We start from the raw sequence: 23,852 nt of genomic DNA on the forward strand, positions 1-23,852 counted from the left end.
ATGCGTGGGGGTCCCTAGGCACACGCCAGAGATGCCCCGGATGGGCCTGTCCATGTGCCTCTTCACACCCATATATGCACATGTGCGCACACGTTGCTAGGGCTCTGAGCTACCAGGAGTATCAGTCCTTAATCCCAGCACTTAATCCCACGGTCTAGGGAGCCCAGGCCAGGGGGGCAGCTGGTCATCTGGCCTCCTTAGGGTGATTAAGGCAAGGACGAGGGGGTGTGGCGGGACTCGGAGCCTTGTCTCCTGCCTGACCTCCAGGGATAGCCCCTCACCTCTCAAGTGAAACCCTCCTTGGAAGTTTCAGAGGCTCCATTCTGTGTCACTTAGCACATGCTGGGTGCAGACGTGCAGGGGAGTGGAGGGGCATGGCTGTGTGTCCCTGAGGAGAGGGCTGGGGTGAGAGAGGCCAGGAGCGGGGAGTCCCCTCTCCTAATGGCTCACTGATGTGCGCCTGAGTCAGGACAGAAGCCGCGCAGTTTCTGCTCTCCCGGACTTGCATCTCGTGGGGCCTTTCTGGTGAAGAAGGAAAGTGAGGCCCAGCCCGGAGATGCTGAGCTGGGGACTCTGAGCAGGAGGAGGAGGGTGGCCGGGGAGAAGGGCACGATGGGGGGCTTCGGTGGAGGGAGAGGCCTGAGCTGTCCATTGACTGAGGCAGCTCCCGGCGCACTTGGTGGCCAGGACAATGCGGTGCTGTGGCTCTTCCCAGGTGGGGTGGGGGTGGGAGATGGAAAGGGCTGTGGTGCTCAAGGCAGTCCCCTGGAGCTGCTGGCCGTGGTCGGTGGAACGTGGCACTGCGGCCTCTGTTGGCACAGAGGTGGCAGTCACCCCTGTCTCTGTCCAGGGATTTGGGAAACAGGACAGCGGCCCCCATCGCAGCCCTTTCCTGATGTCCAAGTTCGAGCCAGACTGTTTCAGCCCAGGTCCTTCTCTTCTAAGCACCGTTCTCTGCTGGGCTGTGGTTCCTGAGATGGACTGTCTGGGACTCATTTGCCCCCCATGAATCCACATGAATCCATTTGTTTGCTTGGGGGCTGGGGTGGTGGCAGTCAGGCCCCCAGGCTGCTCTTGCCCTGGTGGCTCCCTCCACAAGCTGGGGTGTTGGGGCTCTGACCCTTCCTGGGGAGGGTTCCGGAGGAGACTCCTGGTTGGAGGGACAGCTCAGCTGAGAGCCAGAGGGCTTTGGGCTCGGGGAAGCCATGGCCAAGTGCTGGGTAAGGAGTCACGGGCAGGCCTTGCCTCTGGAATGCAGGGCAAGTGGGACCCAAGGCACTTGGGGTCCCTGAAGCTGGCAGGCCTCTGGATGAGCCAGGGCCCCAGTGGTTAAGCGTGAGTCTGTCTGCCCCTGCCCCCCATGCTATTGAGAACAGCAAGGAGGACAGACAGTTCAGCCGGGGCTTTGGCTGTGGGCCCAGGAGGGCTGGCAGTACCCACAGGATGTCCTGGGCCCTCCAGTGGCAGGTGGGGGTGTTGGGAAAGGAGTGGGGTGGTGGAGTTTTCTCTGACTCTCCCACCTGAGCGGTGGGGAACCCTCAGTCTCTCCCTCCCTGACCAGCAGTGTGAGCTGTGAGCTCTGAGAGGCGGGGAAGGAGGAGCTTGCTGAAGTGTTGGTGCTGGAGGCAGGGGACTAAGGGGGTTCAGGTTTCGTACCTGAGCCCAGCCCAGTGAGGGTGCCCATGAGGGGAGGGGCATGCTGTGCACCTGCCAGACAAAGGCTAGCAGCTCAGGCCCAGCCCCAGCCCCAGCCCCAGCCCTCGGGACAGAAGGCCTCCGTGCGGAGACTATTGAGAGAGGAAACCAGCCAGGGGCTTGGCGGCTGCCAGCTGTCCTGGGTGGAGGCCAGTGCCTGGGAACCAATGGAGGTGGGACAGGGCAGTGAGGGGCGGGTCCTGGACAGCGCAGGGTTGTCTGTCCTCCATGCTGCTCTAGATAGCACCCTGGGGCAGGGGACAGACGGACTTAAATTCAACCACTGGGACCCTGGCATGCTTCTGTCCCCTTCTCTGCCAGGGGTGTATGCTCATGCCTCTTCCTGAGGGCAACCCCGGGCCACCCGTGTGGACTGAGGGCCGTAGTGGCAGAGGGGGGCATCCCAGAACCACCGAGGGCTGTGGCCTGGGGTGGGGGTGGTGGCCAGCGGGAGTGTGGAGCTGCCTCTCTCTCCATCAGCCTCACCTGACAAAGTGGCCTTTGATGAGCATGGAAGAGGCAGTTGATGACAGTTGAGGAGCCGGGCCTCTCCTGTGTGTGGTCCACAGAGTAAATGTTTGCTTGGGGGTGGGGGAGGCTATGGAGGCTTCCCCTGGGGCTTGGTTGTGGGGGGCAGCTGGAAGGGGCAAGGAGGTACGGAGGGATAAGGCAAGGCTGTTGTCAGGATAAGGAGCACTGGGCATCTCTGGAGGGTCTTTTTTTTTTTCCTTGACAAGCAGAGTGGACAGTGAGAGAGAGAGAAAGGTCTTCCTTTTCCATTGGTTCACTCCCCAGTGGCCACTGCGGCCAGCGCACCGCGCTGATCCGAAGGCAGGAGCCAGGTGCTTCTGCTGGTCTCCCATGGGGTGCAGGGCCCAAGCACTTGGGCCATCCTCCACTGCACTCCCGGGCCACAGCAGAGAGCTGGCCTGGAAGAGGAGCAACCGGGACAGAATCCGGCATCCCAACCGGGACTAGAACCCAGGGTGCCGGTGCCGCAGGTGGAGGATTAGCCTAGCGAGCCACGGCGCTGGCCTCTAGAGTATCTAATCTGACTCTGGGCAAGGCGCTTACCTTCCCTGAGCCTCAGTCGCACACTCGCTTTTGTTTGCTCGTACATATGATTCACCGGTCTAAAGTGTATACAGTAGTCCCTACTTATCTGTAGCTTCCCTTTCCGCACTTCCAGTTACCCAAGGTCAACTGTGGTCTGGAAATATTACATGGAAAATTCCAGAAATAAACAATCCGTAGGTTTTAAATTGTTTGCTGTTCTGCACAGCGTGATGAAACCTTGTGCTGTCCCACTCTGTCCTGCCCAGCCCGTGGGCCTGGCCATTCCTTGGCCCTGCGTCTCCAGGCTGGGTCCACGTCCTGTGACCTAGTGCCTGTTGTGGTGGTGCAGTGCTTGTGTTGGGGCAGTGCTTGTTTTACCTGGTGATGGCTCCAGAGTCTGGGAGTGGTGACGTTCAGGAGAGCCGGCCATGCGTCATGGAAGGGCAGAGTCACCGTGGAGCTGGGTGGCAGTGCCCCGGGGCTTTAGCAGTAAACACACAGGAGGACACAGGTGCATCCACCGGGTCTTGGACTGCGTCCCCTGCAGGTGAGAAGGCAGGGCTGTGGCTCAGCGCATTCTACTATATTTATAGAGCTGTGCAACCGCCACCAATTTTAGAACCCTTTTTTTTAGTGCTCTGAAAAGAGGCTCTTCAGCAGTGGCTGCCTGTTTCTTTCTAACCTCCTGGTCCTAGATCGTCAGGAATATGCTTTCTTTGTCTGTCGGGATTTGTCTGCCCTCGACATCAGCTGCAAGTGGAGTCACGTGCCTGGCGGTCTTCCGTGACCGATTTCTCCCACCTGGCGTAATGCTGTCCCCGTTCATCCCCTCCTCAGCCTGTGGTGTGACGTCACTGCTCTTTTGCTGTTGACACTGCGTCGTGGGGATGGAACACGTTCTATGTGTCTGTGCATCAGATGATGGACATTTGAGCAGTTTCAACTTTTTGGCCGTTCTGAGCACTGCTGCTGGAGTTTTTTTATTATTTTAATGTGAACATATGTTTCTATTTTTCTTGGATACATAGCCTAGGAGTAGAGTTGCTGAGTCCTTTGATAACTGTGTTTAACATTTGGACAACTACAGCTCCCCCGATGCTGGATGATGGCTCTGCGTTCACATCCTCACGGGCGCTTGCTGCTGTGACACTTCTTGGTCACATCCGTCCTTTCGTGCACTCATTGCTCACCCCATGTTTATAGAAAGAACAGGGCCGGGTGCGGGCTGCAAAGCTGGGGAGGGAATTTCTCCCTTGAGGAGTTGCTGAGAAGACACAATGACACAATAGCTTTAACAACCCCCTAGGGCCCATAGTAGGTGTTCAGTGACAGGAATGGAAGATTATTGAGAGAAGAGCACCTGCTGACCCCCTGCTGGTGTGGGCACTGCGCAGTCCTCACTGCCCTCTGGGCTCTGTCATTGTCCCGTGTGCAGATGGCAGAACTGAGGCCCAGGCCTGGCAGCTTGCCCCAGCCACCAGAGGGGAGAAGTTGGGCTCTAGATACACAGCCTGGCTTGCATCATCTCATTCCAGCTTCCCAACCTTTGAGGTCAGTGCTGATACCATGCCCACTTAGTGGGAGAAGAAATTGAGGCTCAGAGAGGCAGACTGACCTTCCCAGAGGCACACAGCTGCTGAAGGCCTGTGCTGGGATGGGGACCCAGGAGTCCAGCAGCTGAGTCCCTGCCCATTGCAGGCGCCTGCCTGTCTCCCAGGCCTCAAGGGGTGAGGGTGAGGATGGGGATGTCAGTCTGCCCCTCCCTTCCTCAGTCCCCTCTGTGTCCCACACAGACCTTCATCTGGGCTTGAAGGCAAAGTTGGGAGTGATCTGGCCCTAGATGGACCTCTGGTGGGCTCTGCACACCCTGCCCCCAGTCTTTCTGTGCCTCAGTTTCCCCACCTGGGTGCTGGTAGGGGCACCTCCTCAGGCCCCTGTGGCTCAGACCACATGGCTGCGTCTGTCCCTGGAAGTGGAGCTGCCCAGCAGCCGGTGGGATGGTCCTGGGTGGGGGCAGTGAATTTGCTGGTTATAAATAACCCGGCAATGGGAGGGCGAGGGAGGCCACAACCTGGACACCCACCCATGGACAGTGTGTGTGGTGTGTGCCCTCAGGGTGTGTGCTTGGCGTGTGCCTAGGGAGAGGGTCAGAACCCTGCGGTCCCCCAGCACAGCCACAAGGCTGGGCCTGCCTCCCGCTGACTCGAGCAGGACCTGTTTGGTTTCCTGGAAGAGGCCAGGGTCAGCCCAGCAGAGGCCCAGGGCTGGCAAGGTTCCTGGGGCCCCCTCACCTGCCTTCAGGCAGCTCCTTAGATCAGCTGAGCATCCACTACCCTTAGGGCTGGGCCCAGGGCTGTGGGAACCAGACAAGGCATGGAGGCCTCTCCTTGATCCCCCGGCCCCTCACTCCCTACTGCACCTGCCACCCCCTCCCCCAGCCATTGAGCCCATGGAATAAGGAGGCCCATATCACCAGGTCCTGAGAAGATGGAGTGGAGTCAGGCAGGGCTGGTGTGTGGAGGGCACTCTGGGAGTGCCACCCCCACTGCCCAAGCCTGGTGGAAAAGTGGCCAGAACTGCAAGCTCCCCTGGGAGCCTGCAAATCTGCATGGTTTTTGCATATAATTTACATAGAGATTTTATGACAAAAATGTGCTGGGAGGTGCCTGGGTTTCTCTTCCCTCCTCCCAACCACTTGGATGGAGTCCTCTTGGCTGGGGTTTGGAGGAACCAGAGGGAGCCCTTGTCTACCCCCTGGTTTCGCATGCGGAAGACGGAGGCCCTGAAAAGGGTAGGGTCAGTTGTACTGTGGCCCAGGGTCACACAGTGACTGGGGCAGGAGGCAGGGGGATATAGGTCTGTAAGGGGTGATTCATCCACAGTATTTAGCGAACAAATACTGATGGAAGCTGTGGCCACACAGTCACTGGCCTCAGTAGCCTCCCAGGGGGAGGCTGGTAATCAAACAAGGCAACAAGCAAACAAGCTCATTTCAGGCAGCAGTGAGCCCTGAGGAGCAGCCCAGGAGTGGGCCGAGCAGCAGGTGTGTGGGGAGGTGATGCGGGCACAGAAATCGCTGGGGTGAACCTCAGGTAGGGCCGCTGTGGTGTCCCAGCTCTGCTGGCTGCCTGTTAGCGGCTGGACCGCTTGTCACAGCTTGTGTCTCGATGGGCTGGTTACGCAGGCAAGCAAACTAAGACCCAGCCGAGTGAGGAGAGCAGAGCACTGGCAGTTTGGCAGTGGGGAGTCGGAGCTGGAGCACCTTCCTCCATGGTGGGCTGCTCCCCGGAGACTCCAAGCCCTGGCAGTGGGTGGCCCTTGCTGCATTTGTTGGTAGGGTCAGTTGTATAGAGGCACCTGCTGGTGAGTCATGGGGTTGGGGAGCTGCTCGCCTGAGCTGGGCCACCTGCCATGTGGACATGCTATGTCTGCCATTCCTACTCATGTCCAAATTCTCAGTCTGTCCGTCTGCTTGCCTGTCTCTGCAGGATGCTGGGTGGGACCCCCCCACCCCTGGGTGGGACCCCCCCACCCCTGTTCACCTCAAGAAGTTCTCTGGTGGAGGCCAGGAGGAGGCGTGCTCTACAGTACAGAGCATTGATCTTGGAGTTCAGTGAATGCTGAGCCAATTGCTGTGCGACTTTTGCCCAGTGCTTCCCCTTTCTGGGCTTTGGTTTGCCCATCTGTGAAATGGGGCAGCAATCCCGCACTGGTAGGCCGTTTGCAAGGAGGTGTGTTCTGCACATAAGAGCCTGGCTCCTGGTGAGTGCTCGCTGTGGCAGCTGTAGCCTCATTCATGCTGAGGGGCAGAATTTTCACCTCTGGGCCACTGCCGGTGGCTGAAGATCACATCACAGACTGGGGGCCCTGCGTGCACTCTCGGGGATGCAGGCGGGCACTGGGCACAGGATTTGGAGCCATTCTGGCCAGGGTTCAAATCCTGCTGTGCTTCCTGTTTCCTTGTCTGTAGACAGAGACACCTGCTTCCTCGGGCAGCTGGGGGCGGGGTCCGTGAGATCTGGTGCGGGGCCATTGGAGTGAAGGGAGCATGATGACGACACTGGGCAGGGACTGAGCCCCTGGAAAGGGTTTTCCTGGGAAGCAGTTGGCTTGTGGAGGAAGCCATGTGAGTCCCAGGGCCTCCTGAGGACAGACCTGTCTTGCTGATTTGTGGGACCCCCGTGGGACCCCCCCAAATGCCTGGAATAGTGCACAGTAGGTGCTTCATAAATGTTGGTTGTACTGATGAACCTGTCCAGGAGGTTCTGGCCAGGTGGAGATGGTGGGGAGGGTGTTCCAGGAGGCAGGAGCAGGCTTGAAGGAGCCCGGTGTTCCCAGAACCATAAATGGTTTTGTGTGGGAGGAGCGGGGGCGGGGGCAGCTGGGAGCTGGGGGACTGTGGGGTCTGGAACTGGGGCCTCCGTGGGTGGTCCCGCTCTCAGGCACGAGCCTAGGGACATCAGGGAGCAGTGTGAGTCCCCAGTGGCTGGGGCTGCTGAGGCAGTGAGGAAGGCAGCCCTGGGTGGAGGAGGGGCCTGGCTTTTCCAGGGTCGAGCTATCGCCCTCTGCAGGTGCAGGAGAGTGGGCAGCTGTAGGGAGGCTGGCTGGCACCCCTGTTGCTCCCAGCTGGGCCAATGGAGCCAGGAACTGGGCTGGGGGGCGGGGGAGAAAGCAGGCAAGTGGGCAGGTGGTGTCTGGGCACTGTGTGCCAATGAGGCTGCCGGGGGTAGATGCCAGGAAGAGAGCGGGCCCTGCCATGCCAGCATCTGTGGTGAGACGTGGCTGGACTTCTGGGCCCTGCCGGCTCCCTCCCGTGTCCTTGCCATGATGCTCCTCGCATACAGCAGAAAGGAGGCGCTGAGGAGGGTCCCAGGCCAGAGAGCGCAGGGCTGGGGACTTGGGGCAGCACCCTCTTCCTGGTAACACCAGTGCCGTGGGCTTCTCGTGGGACATTCAGAGAACATGAAAGTTCTGAGAAAAAATGAAAATGGCTCTCATCCGCCCTCCAGAGAGCGCCTGGGGAGCCTGTGGTATAACGGTGCTGAGAGATTTGCCTGGGTAGTGAGTTCATCAAGACGGGATCAAGGTCGATGTCGCTCTTGTGGGTAGTGAGTTCATCAAGACGGGATCAAGGTCGACGTCGCTCTTGTAACTGACTTTTCCAACGTAACCATGACAGTACTAGTAATAGCTGGTGTTTGCTTAGCTGTTTGTTATGGTGTGGGCATCCCAGCCTCCCCCGGGAGCCTCGCGGGGTGCGCATGGACATCTCTGAGCACAGAAAGCGAGCTCAGGGCACTGTGGAGGGGCAGCTGCATCTGCCTGGTGCGTCAGCAGCACGCACCATGCACCACGGTACTCCCGGCCAGCATTACTCCCCATCCGTCCACAAAGGTGAGCCTTCAGTGGCGCACATACTCCTTTGAATGACCCAGTGAGGCCCAGTGTGGCAAGTGTTGGTAGCTGCCTGCTAGTCACTGCTCGTGCCCTAATTTACTAGTCCCCCATTGTTGGGGACATAGGTGATTTCCACTCCCCCTTATAAATAACACTGCCCTGGATCTTCTTGTCCCTGGGACTGGCTTCTTGGAAGCCCATGGTATCAGAGTCCAAAAAGCCCTTAGCTCATCAAGCTGGAGTTTTTGTTGTATAATTGGGGCAAAGGCAAAATGGAGAAGGGGGAAGGGGGTTTGTCCACGTCTGGGTGGCCGTGGCCTCTCGAGCCAGGGGTGCTGCCTGTTCTCCCACTAAGCTGTGGGGGAGGGGTTGGGGGCAGGTGTCCCAGTGGGGGAAGCGGGGGAAGGGGCGGGGAGAGGAGTGATGTGGGGGAGGCCTGGAGCTGGCAGTAGAAGTGTCCCATAGGCAGGGCCCTGCTGCAAGCGTTTCCTCTGTGGAGAAGTTTGCTGTAGTGGGATCGGTCCACAGGGGAGCTCTGTGGCCTTTGAGCCACACTTGCCCTTGCTGATGGAGGGCGGGGGGAGGCTGGGGTGCCGGGGGCTCTAGTGTATGTGTGCATGGGCAAGGGGCCTGGCGCGTTGAGGGCAGTGCCAAGGAGTGTCTCTGGGCTTCGTGGATTTGGTGGGGTGGGGGTGGGGGTGGTGTCAAGTTCAGCTCAGGTTTCCCTAGCGCCTCTCGCTCTGCCCTCTGCTCCCTGAGAGGGGGATCTGGGGCCCCTTCCCCAGCTGATGCCCTGCATCTCACACACTGGGTACTGGGTTCCTGGCCAGGGCAGATGTGAATGGCTGGGGCCCGCTCCTGGGGCTCCCCCTCCCCACTGCCAGCCCCAGGCTCTGCATTGTGCAGCCCCCTTGGCTGTCCTGCCGCCTGGCCCTGGCCCACATTCCTGCCGAGGTGCTCTGGGTCTCCGGGGTGGAGCTGGTGAGCGTGAGGGGCACTGAGTTTTCACAGGGCCAAGGGCCTTTTAGGGGCGGGGCTAGGGACGATGGGAGTCTGCAGGGACTCAGGGGACCCTGCCGAGACCCTGCCACTGCCCGGGCCCCACTTCTAGGAGCTGCTTGTTACCTGCTGTGTGTCTGGTCCACTTCCTTTAACCTCCCTGAGGGCTGTCCTGCAGGCTCACTCCCCAACAGCTGTAGGGGCAGGATCATGCAGAGCGGTCGTCTCTCTCTGCCTCAGTTTTCACATCTGGAGGAAGAGGGGGTTGAACTCAGTGATGTCTCAGGCCTAGGTTAGCCCAGCGTTGAGGCCCAAGGTGGGAAACACATGCCATGAGAACACCAGAGAATGATCCCTGAGCGCCGACTGCGTGCTGGACAGCACTCCTGACAGCTGGGCCAGGGGAGGGGGATGTCATTCCTGTCCCCGTGCATCCAAACGGAGGCTCAGAGAGGTTCAGCAACCTGCCAAAGTCACCCAGCAAGTAAGCAGAGCTGGACTCAAACCCAAAGCGGGGCTCCCAATCCTTGCTAGAGTGTCTTAGTCACCAGGAGGGCAGAGCCCACGTCTGGCTAATTAGGGAAAGTGAGCTCGGGCAGAACTAATTACTTGTGATTTTATTCTTGGCGTCTGCAGCAGGATCAGCGCTGCGCAAGGCTGCCTGGCACCCTGGCGCACTGCCGGCTGACCTGGTTTGGTTGTCTCTGTTCCTGCCACTCGCTCCCCCCCTCCCCCCGCCCCATCATTCATTCAGCTTCTCTCTCTCTCTCTCTCTCTCTCTCTCTCTCTCTCTCTCTCTCAGCACTCTCCCCTGCTGTGTGGCCTTAGCAGTGCCACTCACCCTCTCTGGACATGAGCGGTCTCATCCACAGCCTGCGTGTGACTACCAGGTTTTGCTTCCCACGTAGGGAGGCGCAGGCTTCTGTGAGACGATCTCTTCTAAACCAGCTGTAGGAACAGGAATGCATCGTGAGCAGCCAGCACAGCCGCATGGACGCTCAGCGCAGGCTCCGTGATGGGTCCTGTGGTTCTATTTAATTCTCACAGTGGCTCCACGAGCAGTGACTGCTCATTATCACCCCCCCCCCACACACACACACACCACTTTACAGGTGAGAAAACCGAGGTACCGAGAGGTTAAGTGGTTTTCCTGACAGCGCACGGGTAGTACCAGTGTAGCAGGCTCCTCCGGCTGTGCCTCTGCACCTGTTTCTCTGGGAAGGCTCCTCGTGGAGGGAGGTGGGAGGGGAAGACAGTGGAGACCGCGGTCTCCTCCAGTGGGGTGGGAGGGAGGTGGCCTGACTTTCCATTTCTCCTGCTGTCAGAGTGAGAGTGAGTGGATGGGGCATGTCTGACTTTTCCTGATCCGTCCCCACACACCCTGGTCCTGGTTGGGTGGTAGTGGGGTAGGTGGGAGCCTAGGAGGACATGGCTCCTGGTCCCAGGCCCTGGGAAGCTGGGCCAGCCTCCTCTGCTGCTCAGAAACTGGTGAGAGGGTATGGCAGGGCGTGTGGCAGGGGGTTTGCTGGTCCTGTACCTTCTGGCCTGGGAGCCAGTGCTGTGCCTGTGGGCCAGTTGAAGGTGGGATGGTGACAAGGGGACCCCAGTATTTTATGTGTGCACTTGGGTGAGGGTGCTTCAAAAAGTTCATGGAAACTGGGATTAAAAGATGTTTATCTGGGTGCAAAAATTTTGAAAACCACCCAAGTGTCTTCATAATGTGTATTGTTCATGAATTTGGTGAAGACCCCTTGTATGCAGGATTTCAGGTTTTTTTTTGCACCAAAATAAATGTGTCTTTTTATTCCATGATCCACAAACCTTTTGAAATACCCTTGTTTGTTCCCAGGAAGGAAAATGTGTGTGGGGGCCTGGGGGGGTGGGCGTGTGATGGGGTGCACGTCTGGTGGGGAGGGTGCCTATTCAGGGACGTGTGGGACGAGCACTGGGGAGAAGCAGCAGGTGTTGGAGCACATGGTGTGCTGGCCGCGTGCTGGGCGGGGGTGGGTATTGGGTGGGTGGGGGTGGCTGTAGTTGTGGCTGAGCTGCTGTCTTGCTGTGGGCAGTAGGGACCGTGGGTCACAGGTGGAAGAACCTTGGACCTTGGCTGAGCAGTAGGCCTGGGGTGGCCCCAGTGTTCAGGGCACAGGTTTCAGGGACCCATCTCAAATCTCAATTCTAACTTTTTCTTTCTTTTTTTTTTTAAAGATTTATTTATTTTTTCCTTGAAACACAGAGGGAGAGAGGGAGGGAGAGAGGGAGAGAGAGAGGGAGAGAGAGAAGGAGAGAGAGAAGGAGAGAGAGAGGGAGAGAGAGAAAGTCTTTCATCTGCTGGTGCACTCCTCAGATGGCCACAATGATTGGAGCTGTGCCAATCCAAATCCAGGAACCAGGATCTTCCTCCAGGTCTCCCACATGGGTGCAGGGGCCAAGGACTTGGGCCATCTTCTACTGCTTTCCCAGGCCATAGCAGAGAGCTGGATTGGAAGTGGAGCAGCTGGGTCTTGATCCAGCACCCATATGGGATGCTGGCACTGCAGATGGCAGCTTTACCCACTACGCCACTGTGCTGGCCCCTCAATTCTAACTTTCAGCCTCAATGTCTGCATCTGTGGAATGGGAATAATAAAGCTTGTGGCAATTAAGGAAGCAGTGCAGGTGCAGGTGCAGGGAACAGAGATCTCTAGAGTCCCCTGGGAGCCCTCCGAGGCTGCCCTGGGTCCCTTTTTTTTTTTTTTTTTTTGACAGGCAGAGTGGATAGTGAGAGAGAGAGAGACAGAGACAAAGGTCTTCCTTTGCCGTTGGTTCACCCTCCAATGGCCACCATGGCTGGCGCGCTGCAGCCGGCGCACCGCTCTGATTCGAAGGCAGGAGCCAGGTGCTTCTCCTGGTCTCCCATGGGGTGCAGGGCCCAAGCACTTGGGCCATCCTCCACTGCACTCCCAGGCCACAGCAGAGAGCTGGCCTGGAAGAGGGGCAACCGGGACAGAATCCGGCGCCCCGACCGGGACTAGAACCCGGTGTGCCGGCGCCGCTAGGTGGAGGATTAGCCTAGTGAGCCACGGTGCCGGCTGTGCCCTGGGTTCCTGATGCTTAGCCCTTACTGCCTGGGCAAGCCCCCTCTGGGCAGGTGCCTGGGGACTGGCGGTGGCAGGAGCAGAAGGCTCAGGGCTTCCCGGGGGCTCTAGGGGTGGAGCAGGAGGAAAGGTTGGAGTTCCAGTCGGAGCGGTAATGGCAGGTAGGTGTGCTGTTATGGTAGGAAGTGTCTGCGGGGTGGCTCGGGGTGTGGGCCTTGTGTGAGGGGAGTGTGAAGCAGGGGGCCATGAAACTTCACTGAGGTCGATGTGTGATATTTGTGGGGTGTATTAGGTGAGGAGAGGGGTGCACAGTGTATCTGTGGGCATCCCAGGGTGTGTGTGTGAGTGTAGGTGAGTGTGCTTGCAGCCAGGGGTGTCATCAGCATACGATGTCTGCTGGTGTGTGGCCGGCTGTGATCCCTGTGCGCTGCAGAGGGTGTGCAGACGGGTTGCTGCCTGGCGGGCCTCATTGCTGGGATGTCCCTTTTGTCAGTTACGAGTGTGTGTGTGTGTGCACACGCGCACGTGCCCGTGTGCAATGAGTGCCTCCTGTCACTCATAGGAGGGGCTGCGAATTTCCCTGAAGGGGGCACAGTGAGGGACAGGGAGAGGCTAGCAGGGTCCTGAGGAATTTGGGTGCAGTTTTTCTTTAAGGGAGTGACATGGATAATTATGCTCATTATGTATGGGATTATGCAAATGCAAAGGTCGTTTGGGGGTCAGAGGCTGTTTGTCACTCTCCTCCTCCTCCTCCTTCCCCTTGGAGGCTTTCTCTGCTGCCTCTGCCCTCTCTCCCCCAGGAAGGTGCAGCCGCCAGCAGCCCTCAGTGTGCCTGCCGCGCCCCACAGGTCCCAGTGTCTTTAGCAGGAAGTCCCGTGAGCTTCCTAAGGCCTGCTCAGGGTAGACCGGAGTATTGCCCTCCCCTCCCAGCCCCCGTTCTCCCGGGTGCAGCTTTGGAGAATCACTGAGGTCGCCCCTTCCCCCGCTTCTGATTCCATCAGCAGGAGGCTAAATTAAGATGAGAAAGAATTTGCTCCCTCTACCGCCTTCCCCTCCCTCTCTCATCCCCTCTGCCCTGGCCTCCCTCTGTCCTCTGCCTGTCTGTCCTGCTGCCCCCCACCCCCCCCAACATCCCCTCTGTTCCTCCACAATCCCTCCCTCTCCTGCACCCCCCCATCTCTGTGGGGAGCTGGAGCTCCTGGTCCTTAGCATGGAGGAGATGGTCGTCATGGTAACGGTTGTCATGTCGATGGCTACTGCACTAGGGATGAATAGTATCTAGGTGAGAGCTACCTGAGTGGGGGCTGACAGCTTCACAGAGGCTGATGCCTTTCACTAGCTCAGAGCTGTGCAGAGCTCCCCACCCCCACCTCTTCCCTCCTATACAGGTGCTGATCTGCACCCAAAGGCACACCACACACTGCCGAGGCTGCCTTTAGGCGTGTGTGTCCGGGTGCATCTGTGTGTGTGTTCTCAGAGTCTCTGGGAGTCACTTTAAGGGTCTGTGTGACTGTTGGGGAAGCAGGTCTTTGGATTTGGGTGGGCCTTTCTGGGAGCCCACCACATTTACCCTAGTTTAGGGGTCCCCAGGACCCAAACTCCTTAGAATCTCTCTCCCCAGCTCAGCCACACCAACCTTGCCTAGAAAGACAGAGAGGCAGTGCAGCCCCGCCCAGGAGCCAGAGCCGGAGCTCTGGTCCCTCTCAGCCCTGCCCTGCCCTGCCCTGTGTCAGCAGGGTGCTGGCTCAGAGCAGAGCTACAGGGCAGAGTCTCCAGCTTGCTTGCCCAGGTGGTGGTGGTGAGCTAGCAGCACCCCCCCCCCCCCATCTGGCCCTGGGGCTGTGTTCTCCTGGGCAGAGATGGGAGCAGGGAAGGTTGGAGGAGAGCTAACAAGGAGGAAGACCCAGCAATTAGTCACGGGAGCAATTACACTAATTGTTCCACTCCATGACTCACTGGTAGAAAGTAAATACTGATTAATTCATTATTTCAGTACTGTGTGTGCGTGTGTGTGCCATGACGGGGCAGCTCCTGGCTCCCTGCCCTGGCTGGGATGAGCAGGGCTTTGGAGCAGGTGGTCCAGGCTGGGGGAAGGATGCCAGGATGGAGATCCCTTCTCTGGCTCTGTAGGAACTCCAGAAGGGGCCTTTCAGCAGTGGGGGCGTGAGAGACAGGGCTCAAATGTCGTGCCAGTCTGGCCCCTGTCCTGTTCACACACCTTCCATGGCTCCCTGCTGCCAGTCACACACGGCAGCTGCTCAAGGCACACCTCACACCCACTGAAGCCCTGAGTGCAGCTTTCTTGGTTTCCAGCTGGGCAGATGGGATGAAAAACGAGCAGTTTCCCAGGGAAAGTTGTCAGCTGGACACAGGCAGTGACTTCCCGGCCTCACCTGCAGTCTGTCCCAGCATGCATCACTTCTTCCCGTGCCGTTCCTGACCGCTTGTTTTCTCAATGCCTACCATGTGTCAGGCACCGTGCTAGGCAGGGGACCCTGTCCTGCCTCCCTTGAGTGTCCACTTTAGACCCTTGAGCAGACACAACTCGCGAGGGTGGTAGGTGGTGTGAATTGGGAGCATGGAGGCTCTGGAGGTTCAAAGCAGGAGGGCTTCTCAAAAGAAGCAACATGGGAGTGGGAGGTACCCAGCACCAGGTTAGAGGACGGGGGTGGAACCAGCTCCCCGGGACAGAAAGGGGCTGACTGGCTGAAGTCAGTTGTTTGCTGGGAGGATTAGGGGAGGTGGGAGGGTGGGCAGGGTGCCAGTGGCGCTGCTTAGTCTCTTCCCTCTGCCTGAGAGCACTCGCTTGCTCCCTACCCTCCCTCGACCTCGATTTCAATTGTTTAAGACCCAAATGCTGTGTCCTTCACATCCCAGCGTCAGGAGTTAAGCTGGGCAGGGCCTGTCGCTGGGCTCGGTCTGGAGCCAGAGGCGGTGGCCGCAGTGGGGCCGTGGGGCAGCATCAGGTTCACCCTCCTTTGGGCACCTGCACACTGGCTCTGACCCCAGGGTTGCACTCGAGAGCCAGAGCTGACTCTGGCCTTGAGACACCGCGGGGTGGGTAGTACAGGATGCTGACTTCTTGTCTGGGGAAACACCCAGGGCCAGGGCTGGAGCCTGCGCTCCCCTCCTGCCCTTCCCACAGCCACTCTCGTCCAATGTACTTCCCTCCCAGGGCCCCAGGCCTCCCCAGCACCCACGTCTGCCACATAGCACCTATGGCCCTGTCTCGGGGCTCTGAAGTGGGAGACCTCGAGTCTGGATATCATCATATACCCTGGGCTCTGGGGACCGGAGACAGTGGGGCCTCCCATTCTCTGTCCTCCCTGCCATCTGATTGGTCAACTCAGTGGGCTCTTGTCTGTGTAAGGGCTCGTAAGTGGGGCTGGGGGCACTGGCCACCCAGGGAGGACAGCTCACTGGTGCTGCGTACCTGCTGCATACCGAGGTGTGCTTGGCACCGCACAGGAATTGCACACATCCCAGTCCAGCGGGCCCTCTTAGCTTGTTTAACAAATGAGAAAAGTGAGGCAGGCAGCGAGTAGACTGCTTGTCCTGTGTCCTGGTGTAAGAAGTGGTAGAGCTGTGACCTGAGTGCATCATTCCCGCTGCCTGTAAACTGGTTCTGCCACCCAGGGGCTCTGGGCAGGGGCAAGGGAGCAGCCAGAGGTCCTCAGAGGTGGCCATCAGGCCTGACCTGCGGCTGCAGCCCTGGCCCTGAGTGGGTGGGGGGTGGTCATGGCCAGTGTCCACACGACGCCCCTTGACCCTGAGCACGTGTGCCATCCCTCTGGGCGTGTCCACGTCACTGGCCATGGTGCTGAGCCTGTGCCGTCTCTGCCCTCCCAGGCGCAGCGCTGGCGCAGTGAGAACTTCGAGAGGCCAGTGGACCTGGAGGGCTCGGGGGATGACGACTCCTTTCCCGACGACGAACTGGATGACCTGTACTCGGGGTCAGGCTCGGGCTGTAAGTAGCATCTGCCCTCCCACCCCGCCCTGCCTGCTGGCCGTGACTGATCCTTACCAGGGCCCTGGCCCCAGGGACCTGCCCAGGCTCACTCAGTGGGGCAGGGGGAGTTTGTAGATCCCAAGAGCAGGAAGAGGCCTGGGAAGGCTGCAGAGCCAGGGCTGCCCCTTCTGGACAGTGTCTTGCAGGGGCCTCTGCAGACCTGCGCTCCCTGCCCTCGGACCCCTGTGAGGACACACAGAGGCCCTCAGTGGCCCAGTGTCCACAGGGCTGTTCCAGCTGCGGGGAGGACACCAGCGGAGATCATGTGATGGACTCTTCTGGGGTCAAGTGGCTCCCTCTGGTCCAAACAGCTGCAGCCAAGGGCGAAGTGGACAGTGATGAGGAGGGCAAGTGCCTCCTATGGCCCTGCCCTGGAGAAGGGGGAGCCACTGCCACTGAGCCGCCCTGCCACCCGCGGGTGCTGCAGTGGGTGATACATGGAGCTTCCTTGGAGAGCTTCTCCTAGGGTTTGGGACGGGAGGTCCGAGGGTCACAGGCTGAGTCCGATGAGCCCAGGTCTGCACACAGCAGCCCCGGCAGCCCCCGGCCTCCGGTCACCCCCAGCCCACTCCTTGAAGCCTTCTCCAGGGTAATCATGGGAAAAACCCTCCTCCAGAAGGCCCCGCCTGTATCCCAAGCCCCCCTGACTCCAGCCCTCCTCTGCCTGTCTCAGGATCCCTGGAAGGTCCCGCCTGTATCCCAAGCCCCCCTGACTCCAGCCCTCCTCTGCCTGTCTCAGGATCCCTGGAAGGTCCCGCCTGTATCCCAAGCCCCCCTGACTCCAGCCCTCCTCTACCTGTCTCAGGATCCCCGGCTTCCTTTGCCCTCTCCACCCCCACTCCCACCTCATCTCATTCCCTCTCTCGTCTGGGTCGGGCTGGGTCGGGTCCCAGGCTCCCTGCAGGAAGGCCTTGTTCTCCTCTTGTCATGCCCAGGCCTCTGGGGGCCTCTGTGGATGAGCCTCTGCTCCGAGTGCCACCGCTCTGCTCCCTCCAGCCCCCAGGGAGATCTGCAGCCTCTTTGGCCTCAATTCTGCTGCTTGGATGTGGTCTGATAGCAACTCCAGACAGGGTGGTCTCGGAACAGTCAGGGGAGTCCTTCTAGAAGAAGTGGCCCCTGGAAGAGTTTTGGCCGAACAGGGAGGAGTTAGGGGCCATCTGCCAAGTGGTAGCCTTTGCCAGGTGCTGCCTTCTGCTCCCCCTCATCTCCTCCCAGAGAGAGGGGATTGGGACCCCCCCATCTTGACACCTGGGATCCTCTGACCCCCACGACCCCCCAGCTCCCTAGCTCTCTCCCTCTTCCTCCACCTCCTCAGACTTCGAGCAGGAGTCGGGCCTTGAGACAGCCATGCGGTTCAGCCCGGATATGGCCCTAGCCGTGTCCACCACGCCTGCTGTGTTGCCCACCGTGGACATCCAGCCCGTGGGCACCCCGTTCGAAGAGCTGCCCTCTGAACACCCCACCCCAGAGCCTGTCACCAGCCCCCCAGTGGTGACAGAGGTCCCGGAAGAGCCCAGCCAGAGAGCCACCACCATTGCCACCACCACGGCGACCACCACTGCCACCACCACAGGAGCCCCGACCGTGGCCACTGTGCCCACCACAGTGGCTACTGCCGCCCCCAGCATCCCTGCAGTACCCCCTTCCACGGCCACCACTGCTGTCGTAAGGACCACCGGCATACGGAGGCTTCTGCCCCTCCCTCTGACCACGGCTGCCACAGCCCCGGCCACCACCCCAGCGGTGGCCTCGCCTCCCACCACAGCGGTCATCTTGGACACCGAGGCCCCCACCCCCAGGCTGGTCAGCACCGCTACCTCCAGGCCAAGAGCCCTTCCAAGGCCGGCAACCACCCAGGAACCTGCTGTCCCCGAGAGGAGCACCCTGCCCCTGCCCCTGGGGACCACTGCCCCTGGACCCACAGAGGTGGCTCAGGTGAGGACCCTGGGAGGCAGAGCAGAGGAGCAGGCTCAGGGCGCGGTGGGGACGGATGGAGCTGGGCAGGGCTGAGGGTCAGGGGCTCGCAGATGGGCGGGGGCCAGAGTGGGGTTTGTGAGTCAAGGAGGGGGGACAGAGATGGGGGCGGAAGGGGCAGAGGCAGGGGTGGGTCGTTGAGTCTCATGGTGACACCACACAGAGAGGGCATTGGGTGAGAGTGTGGGGGTGGGGTGGGGCCTGTGGCTCTGACACAGACTCAGGAACCTGGCGGCCTGGATTCCAATCCTGCTGTTGCCAGTTTTTAGCCAGGTGACTTTAGCCTCTCTACACCTCTGCTTCCTTATCTGTGCAAAGGAGAAATAGTGGAAAATGCATCCCACTTCCTGCCATCCCTCCTGCAGTGCTTAGAGCAGCCCCCGGCCCTGGTCAACAGACTCAGTGCCGAGCCGCTGCTGGTGTCACCCTAGTTGTCACTGTTGCACCGCGGGGGTCCGGCACCAGCTGTGGGGGAGGTGCCTGGCTGCCCAGGGCTCTGCCTTTGTCGTGTCCCCCGGCCCTGGCAGCCGCCCCATGGGGCGCTGGGGTTGTCTCCTTTTACAGGGAGGCCAGAAGGGCCAGCTGCTACCCAAGGCTTCACATCACGGGCAGTACGGACCTGAGGCTGGGGTGGTCTCCGGGGCGAGGGTGTGCGTGTGTGTTAGGGAAGGGGGTGGCCATGTCTGAAGACCGAGGAAATGGGAGCTGGATCCTGGGCGCTGCGGGGCGCATGAACAAACAGGGGAGGAGGTGACCCTGGCTGAGGCCCCGGAGTCACCTTCGCAGCCATCCTGGCCTCGCTGCGGAGGCCCTGAGGCTGGGACCTGCCTGCTGGCGGGCGGTGATCCCAACTTCCCAGCTGGGTCTCCCCGGAGCAGCTGGAGCAGCCTGGTGTTTTCAGTCTTGGCCAAGCAGGAAGGGGAAACAATGGCAGGGCACGGAGCCCAGGGCCCAGGATGCAGGTGTAGCCACCGTGCACTGCTTGTCCTCAGCCAGACACCAGGTCCCACCCTTGCCACACTCACCAGCGAAGTGGCTCCGCCCCATCTTGATGGCTCCCACAGCCCCTGCCTTGGTTCTGCCCCTGTGTGATGAGAGCCATGGGGATTCCTGGACACCTGCTTCCAGGGGCCATCACACTCTGGGGATTGTGCCCTTGAAATGACCTCTAGGCCATGGGACTCCCCTCTGCCCTAGGCTTGCAGCCCAGGGAGCTGGCCTGGGTAAGTAGCACCATACCCAGCAGTCCCCATGGTGCTTTGTAGGCAGGAATCTTGCAAGGACTGGTCATGAAGGCAGCTGGAGGGGAAGTGATGGGGACAGGATGTGGCCAGAGTGTGAACGGAGGCAGTGTCATAGAGTAGTTAGAAACACAGCCTTCAGCACTAGATCTGGATTGTAGTTCTGTGTCTGCCTCTTGCTAGCTGTGTGTCATTGAGTAAGTCACTTAACCTCTCTGAGCCTACTTCTCGCCTAGCACAGCACTGGGCCTGTAACAAGTGCTTAGTGAATGTTGGCCTCAGTGGGGCCATGAAGTGGTGGTCATAGGCCTGTGTGTGTGTGAGGTGCTAGGGCCTGACTCCTGGGCTCACCCCACCTCTCTACAGACCCCGACTCCGGAGTCCTTCCTGACCACCACTCGGGAGGAGCCGGAGGTGCCAGTGAGCGGGGGACCCAGTGGGGACTTTGAGCTGCCAGAAGAAGAGACCACACAGCCAGACACGGCCAATGAGGTGGTGGCTGTCGGGGGTGCTGCAGCCCAGCCGTCACCTCCCCCGGGGACCCTGCCCAAGGGTGCCCGCCCAGGCCCCGGCATCCTGGACAATGCCATTGACTCGGGCAGCTCGGCTGCGCAGCTGCCACAGAAGAGCATCTTGGAGCGGAAGGAAGTGCTCGTAGGTGAGCCCTGGGGTCCGCGCCTGAGAGGGGGTGTCCCTGGGGAGGGGCTCCGGCCAGGCAGCGGTTGGGCCTCGGTTTGCCTCTGAGAGCCCGGGAGGGAGGTCAGGCCATGGCTCTCCTAGAGCCACACAGAAAGGAGAGCTGGGGACTTGACCCCAGGCTTGCCTCTGGTTTATGCCCTTGACCTTTGCCTTCCCAAAGTCTGACCCTGGCTTCACCTCCATCTCGGGCTCCTCCCTGCGCTCTGCCTTTGACCTCTGCATTCCTGGGCCATGATGCTGTAGGGACTTCACTTCCTAGATGCAAATCTCTCACCACCTTCGGCTTGACCTTCCCCAACCCTTGACTCCCCCCCCCCCCCCATCTTTGTGTACCTGCCCCGGCCACACCTCCTCGAGTCTCCAGACATTTTGTCCACGTCCTGGGCTCCCTACTTGGGAACAGTATGACCTGGGGCAAGGTACTTCCCTCTCTTTGTCTGTAGGACGGGGATATTTTGCACACAACCGATGCTCAGATAGACTCCTGTTCTCGTGGTAACTCTTCTGTGACTGGGATGTGGCATAGTTTAGCTGGCAGAGTTTTCCCTTCCCTAGTGCTTACCAAATCCTTGACCATCTTCAAGCGGATGGCGGCCTGCGTTTGTGGAGGACGTGGCGCCTCCCTCGTAGGGCAGGTGCGAGGGTCCTATGAGTCAGCACTCAGTCAGATGCTTAGAACAGAGCCCCTGGGTGTCTGCAGATGGCAGTCAATGCCAATCTCAGATTCCAGCCCCTCCGCCCAATTCGCACCCCGGCCCCCAAGCCCCAGGGCTCAGCCCACCTCTGGGCCTTGACCTCTGCCTCTTGCTCCACAGCTGTGATTGTCGGTGGGGTGGTGGGAGCCCTCTTCGCAGCCTTCCTGGTCACGCTGCTCATCTACCGGATGAAAAAGAAGGACGAGGGCAGCTACACGCTGGAGGAACCCAAGCAGGCGAGCGTCACCTACCAGAAGCCCGACAAGCAGGAGGAGTTCTATGCCTAGCGGAGCCGTCCCCACTGCCCCTCCGCCCAGTCCCCAGCCCGGCTCGGCCTGGCCCCACCAGCCCAGGCCTGGGACTGAGCCTGAGAGGCAGAGCCTGGCCCCAGTTCTGCTCTGCCCTTCGTTCCGATGCCTACCCCAGGCCACCAGCCTCACACAGAACAGAGGGCACGGCCCCCTGCCCTGGACCGCGCCCTTATGAGCTCACCTCTTGTCCTCTACCAGCCTTGGGCTTCAGGACCTCATGTCACATGGGCAGGAGGAGGAAGCTTCTGATTGGCTGGTGGAAGAAGGGGTGGGGTTTGAGATGGGCCTGAGCTCCGACCCAATCTGGCCCCCGCAGGGCTGTCCGGGGTTGGGCACTGGGGCTGGTTTTCAGGACAAATGATTTGGCAAAAACCTAGGCACCATAGCCTCTGTTCCAGGGCCCCTCTCTGCCTGGGTGAGAGGATGTCCTCTGTTGCCAGCCTGTGTTGTCCTGGCCTCTTCGGGGTTACAGGAGAATCCTGCCCTTACCCCTTGCCAGTGCACATGGGCCCTAGGCTTCACCTCCCTCTGCGTCTTCCCCTGAGAAAACAGCTTTTGGAGGGTGCCGGGGCAGCCGCTCTGACATCCCTCCCGTGAGGGGACTCTGCACAGACATTGTTGCCCGCACTGTCACACATGTCCTCACATGGTCACACACAAGACAAACGCACGCAATGATAAGACCATACACAACCATGGCCGCCCAGCCAATCACGACCTGTCACAGACACACACATTCTCTGAAGATGTCCGTGTGCGTTGCTTTGACCCTTACTGCAATGCAAGCCCCTGGTCACGGTCATGTGAGCGGTAACAGCGTGGCCTCCCTCTCTCTCTCTGCCCCTCTCCCACCATGCACACGGGCACCACACACAGTGTCTCCAGCTGTCGAGCTCACTGGGGAGGGTGAACTCAGGCTGGAACAGGCAGCCCATATTGGGTCCCTGAGTTGCCCGAACACACTCAGTCCCACACCGCGGCACCCACACCAACCACATTGCCAGCAGCCGGGCTGGTGCCACACATATCCCACGTTAGCGCCAGATGTCACACACGCGACCCCATGCTCACTCTGGAGGAAGACAGGTGGCCACTTGCCGTTCCTGGATGGAGGACGGTGTCAGGGGGACATTGCCACAGCCCTCTCAGCTGGGCGTGGCCTCACCCTGCCTCTCCCCTACTCTGTAGCCCAAAAAGAGGGAGGCTCAGGGCCAGCCCCCACTGGCTGGGAGCCATGGCCTCCCCCAAGACTGAGGAAGGAAGGAATTGGTTCCTAAAATTTGACCCTGGGCTCTGGAAGATACTTGGATCTCCCAGAACCAAAGGCCCCAGGCGGTGTGGTGGGGGTGCGGCCTGGCTCCTGGTCTCCCTGCCTCCCCCTGCTGTGAGCTAGGGGCTGACTCTGCCTCCCAGGACACAAGTCTCCAAAGTGCCTGTGAGGGCGGGCCCTTTGCCCGGGCCCTCTGCCTCCTCTGCCCTCGCCCTGGCCAGGCCAAGCTCAGCCCATCCACCCCGGGCCCTGCCTGTGCGTGGACCCCTGTTTCCGCATCCCACCAAGCACCTCGGCCACTCTGGCTACAGCTGGGGGACCACCTCCCCCCACTGCCCTGCCCCCAGCTGGAGGCCCCTCCATATGCCCTGGGCTTCCCGAGGGCAGAGGTTTGAGGGGCTGGAGTAGCTGGCAGTGGCGATGGGATGCCACAGGCCCCAGCCTGCCTTCCTTTCTCATAGGTGGGGCCATTTCCTAGGCATTTCAGCTGTGGGATCACCAATCGCTAAGGGTGTGTTTGGCGAGGGCTGGGGTGGGAGTTGTAACTGGCTGGTGCTCTCACCCTCAGCGCCCACCACCATTCCCGTTGGACCCCCCCCCCCCCCCGGATTTTTGTTCTGTTCCCTTTTCAAGATTTCCCAGCAGCAGAGTGGTTCGAATGGTACGGGATACCCACGGCGGTGAGGGCGAGGTTCCAGGGGTGCCTACTTCCAGGCCGGGCTCCCTCTTCCAGACTCAGAGCCCCCCTTGGAAAGCCTGGAGCCCTGGGAGGAAGCCAGCTGAACCCAGCCTTGAAGGAGGGGCGGGGGTGGGACAGGCATTCCCTGCCCACGTGGCCTGGAGGAGGCAGCTTGGCCTCCGTGGTCCCTGTGGCAGAAGGGCTGGGGCATGGGCAGCAGAGCGGGCGCCATCTCGGCTCCCCTCTGCCCCGCGCCCTGGGGACAGCGGCTCTGGTGAGAAGGCCTGGGCAGGCCGAGGCTGAGAAGCCAGGGAGCGTGGAAAAAAGCCAGCCTGGGGAACAGAGCCCTACAATCCCAAGCTGGGGAGGGCTGGCTTTGGACTTGAGGCTAGGGGCTTGGCCTCCTGGCCCTGGCCTCTCTTCTCTGTGTCCTTAGCATTTGAGACAAGAGGCTGAGGGTCTTGTGCACGGAGCCCCAGCCCCAAAGCTGAGCCTGGCCCTGGCTTTATCCTCTTGAAGTTTAGCAGTCTGAGCAGCCCAAAGGCCCTGGGGCCGGCTCGACCGGTGCAAGGGGGCCCAAGAGCGCTGGGTTCGAAGAATGAGCAGGAGCTCTGCAAAGTGCAATGTGTGCCAGCGCCACCCACCGCCCCTCCCCTGGAGAAACATGGGGTGGCGCATGCCAGGCCTGCCCAGGCAGGTCTGCAGACACCCCGGTGACCTCGGGGGGGTGCTCTGGGGGGGCCCTGGCAC

General features: G+C 60.3%; 1 protein-coding gene across 1 annotated transcript in view; it reads left to right on the top strand.

The window, feature by feature from the left end:
- The window catches only part of SDC3 (syndecan 3), a 34,151-nt gene extending 11,084 nt beyond the window's left edge, over nt 1-23,067 (top strand). The window contains exons 2-5 of the mRNA XM_051858212.3: nt 16,074-16,191; nt 17,549-18,168; nt 19,815-20,106; nt 20,963-23,067. Coding sequence (XP_051714172.2) covers nt 16,074-16,191; nt 17,549-18,168; nt 19,815-20,106; nt 20,963-21,129 — 1,197 coding nt within the window. The 3' untranslated portion in view covers nt 21,130-23,067. The remainder of the gene's footprint in view (nt 1-16,073; nt 16,192-17,548; nt 18,169-19,814; nt 20,107-20,962) is intronic.
- Nucleotides 23,068-23,852: the final 785 nt, after the last annotated feature.

This window comes from Oryctolagus cuniculus, chromosome 7 (genome assembly GCF_051225735.1).
Source record: "Oryctolagus cuniculus isolate XC-2025 breed Fujian yellow rabbit chromosome 7, ASM5122573v1, whole genome shotgun sequence".
NCBI lineage: Eukaryota > Metazoa > Chordata > Mammalia > Lagomorpha > Leporidae > Oryctolagus > Oryctolagus cuniculus.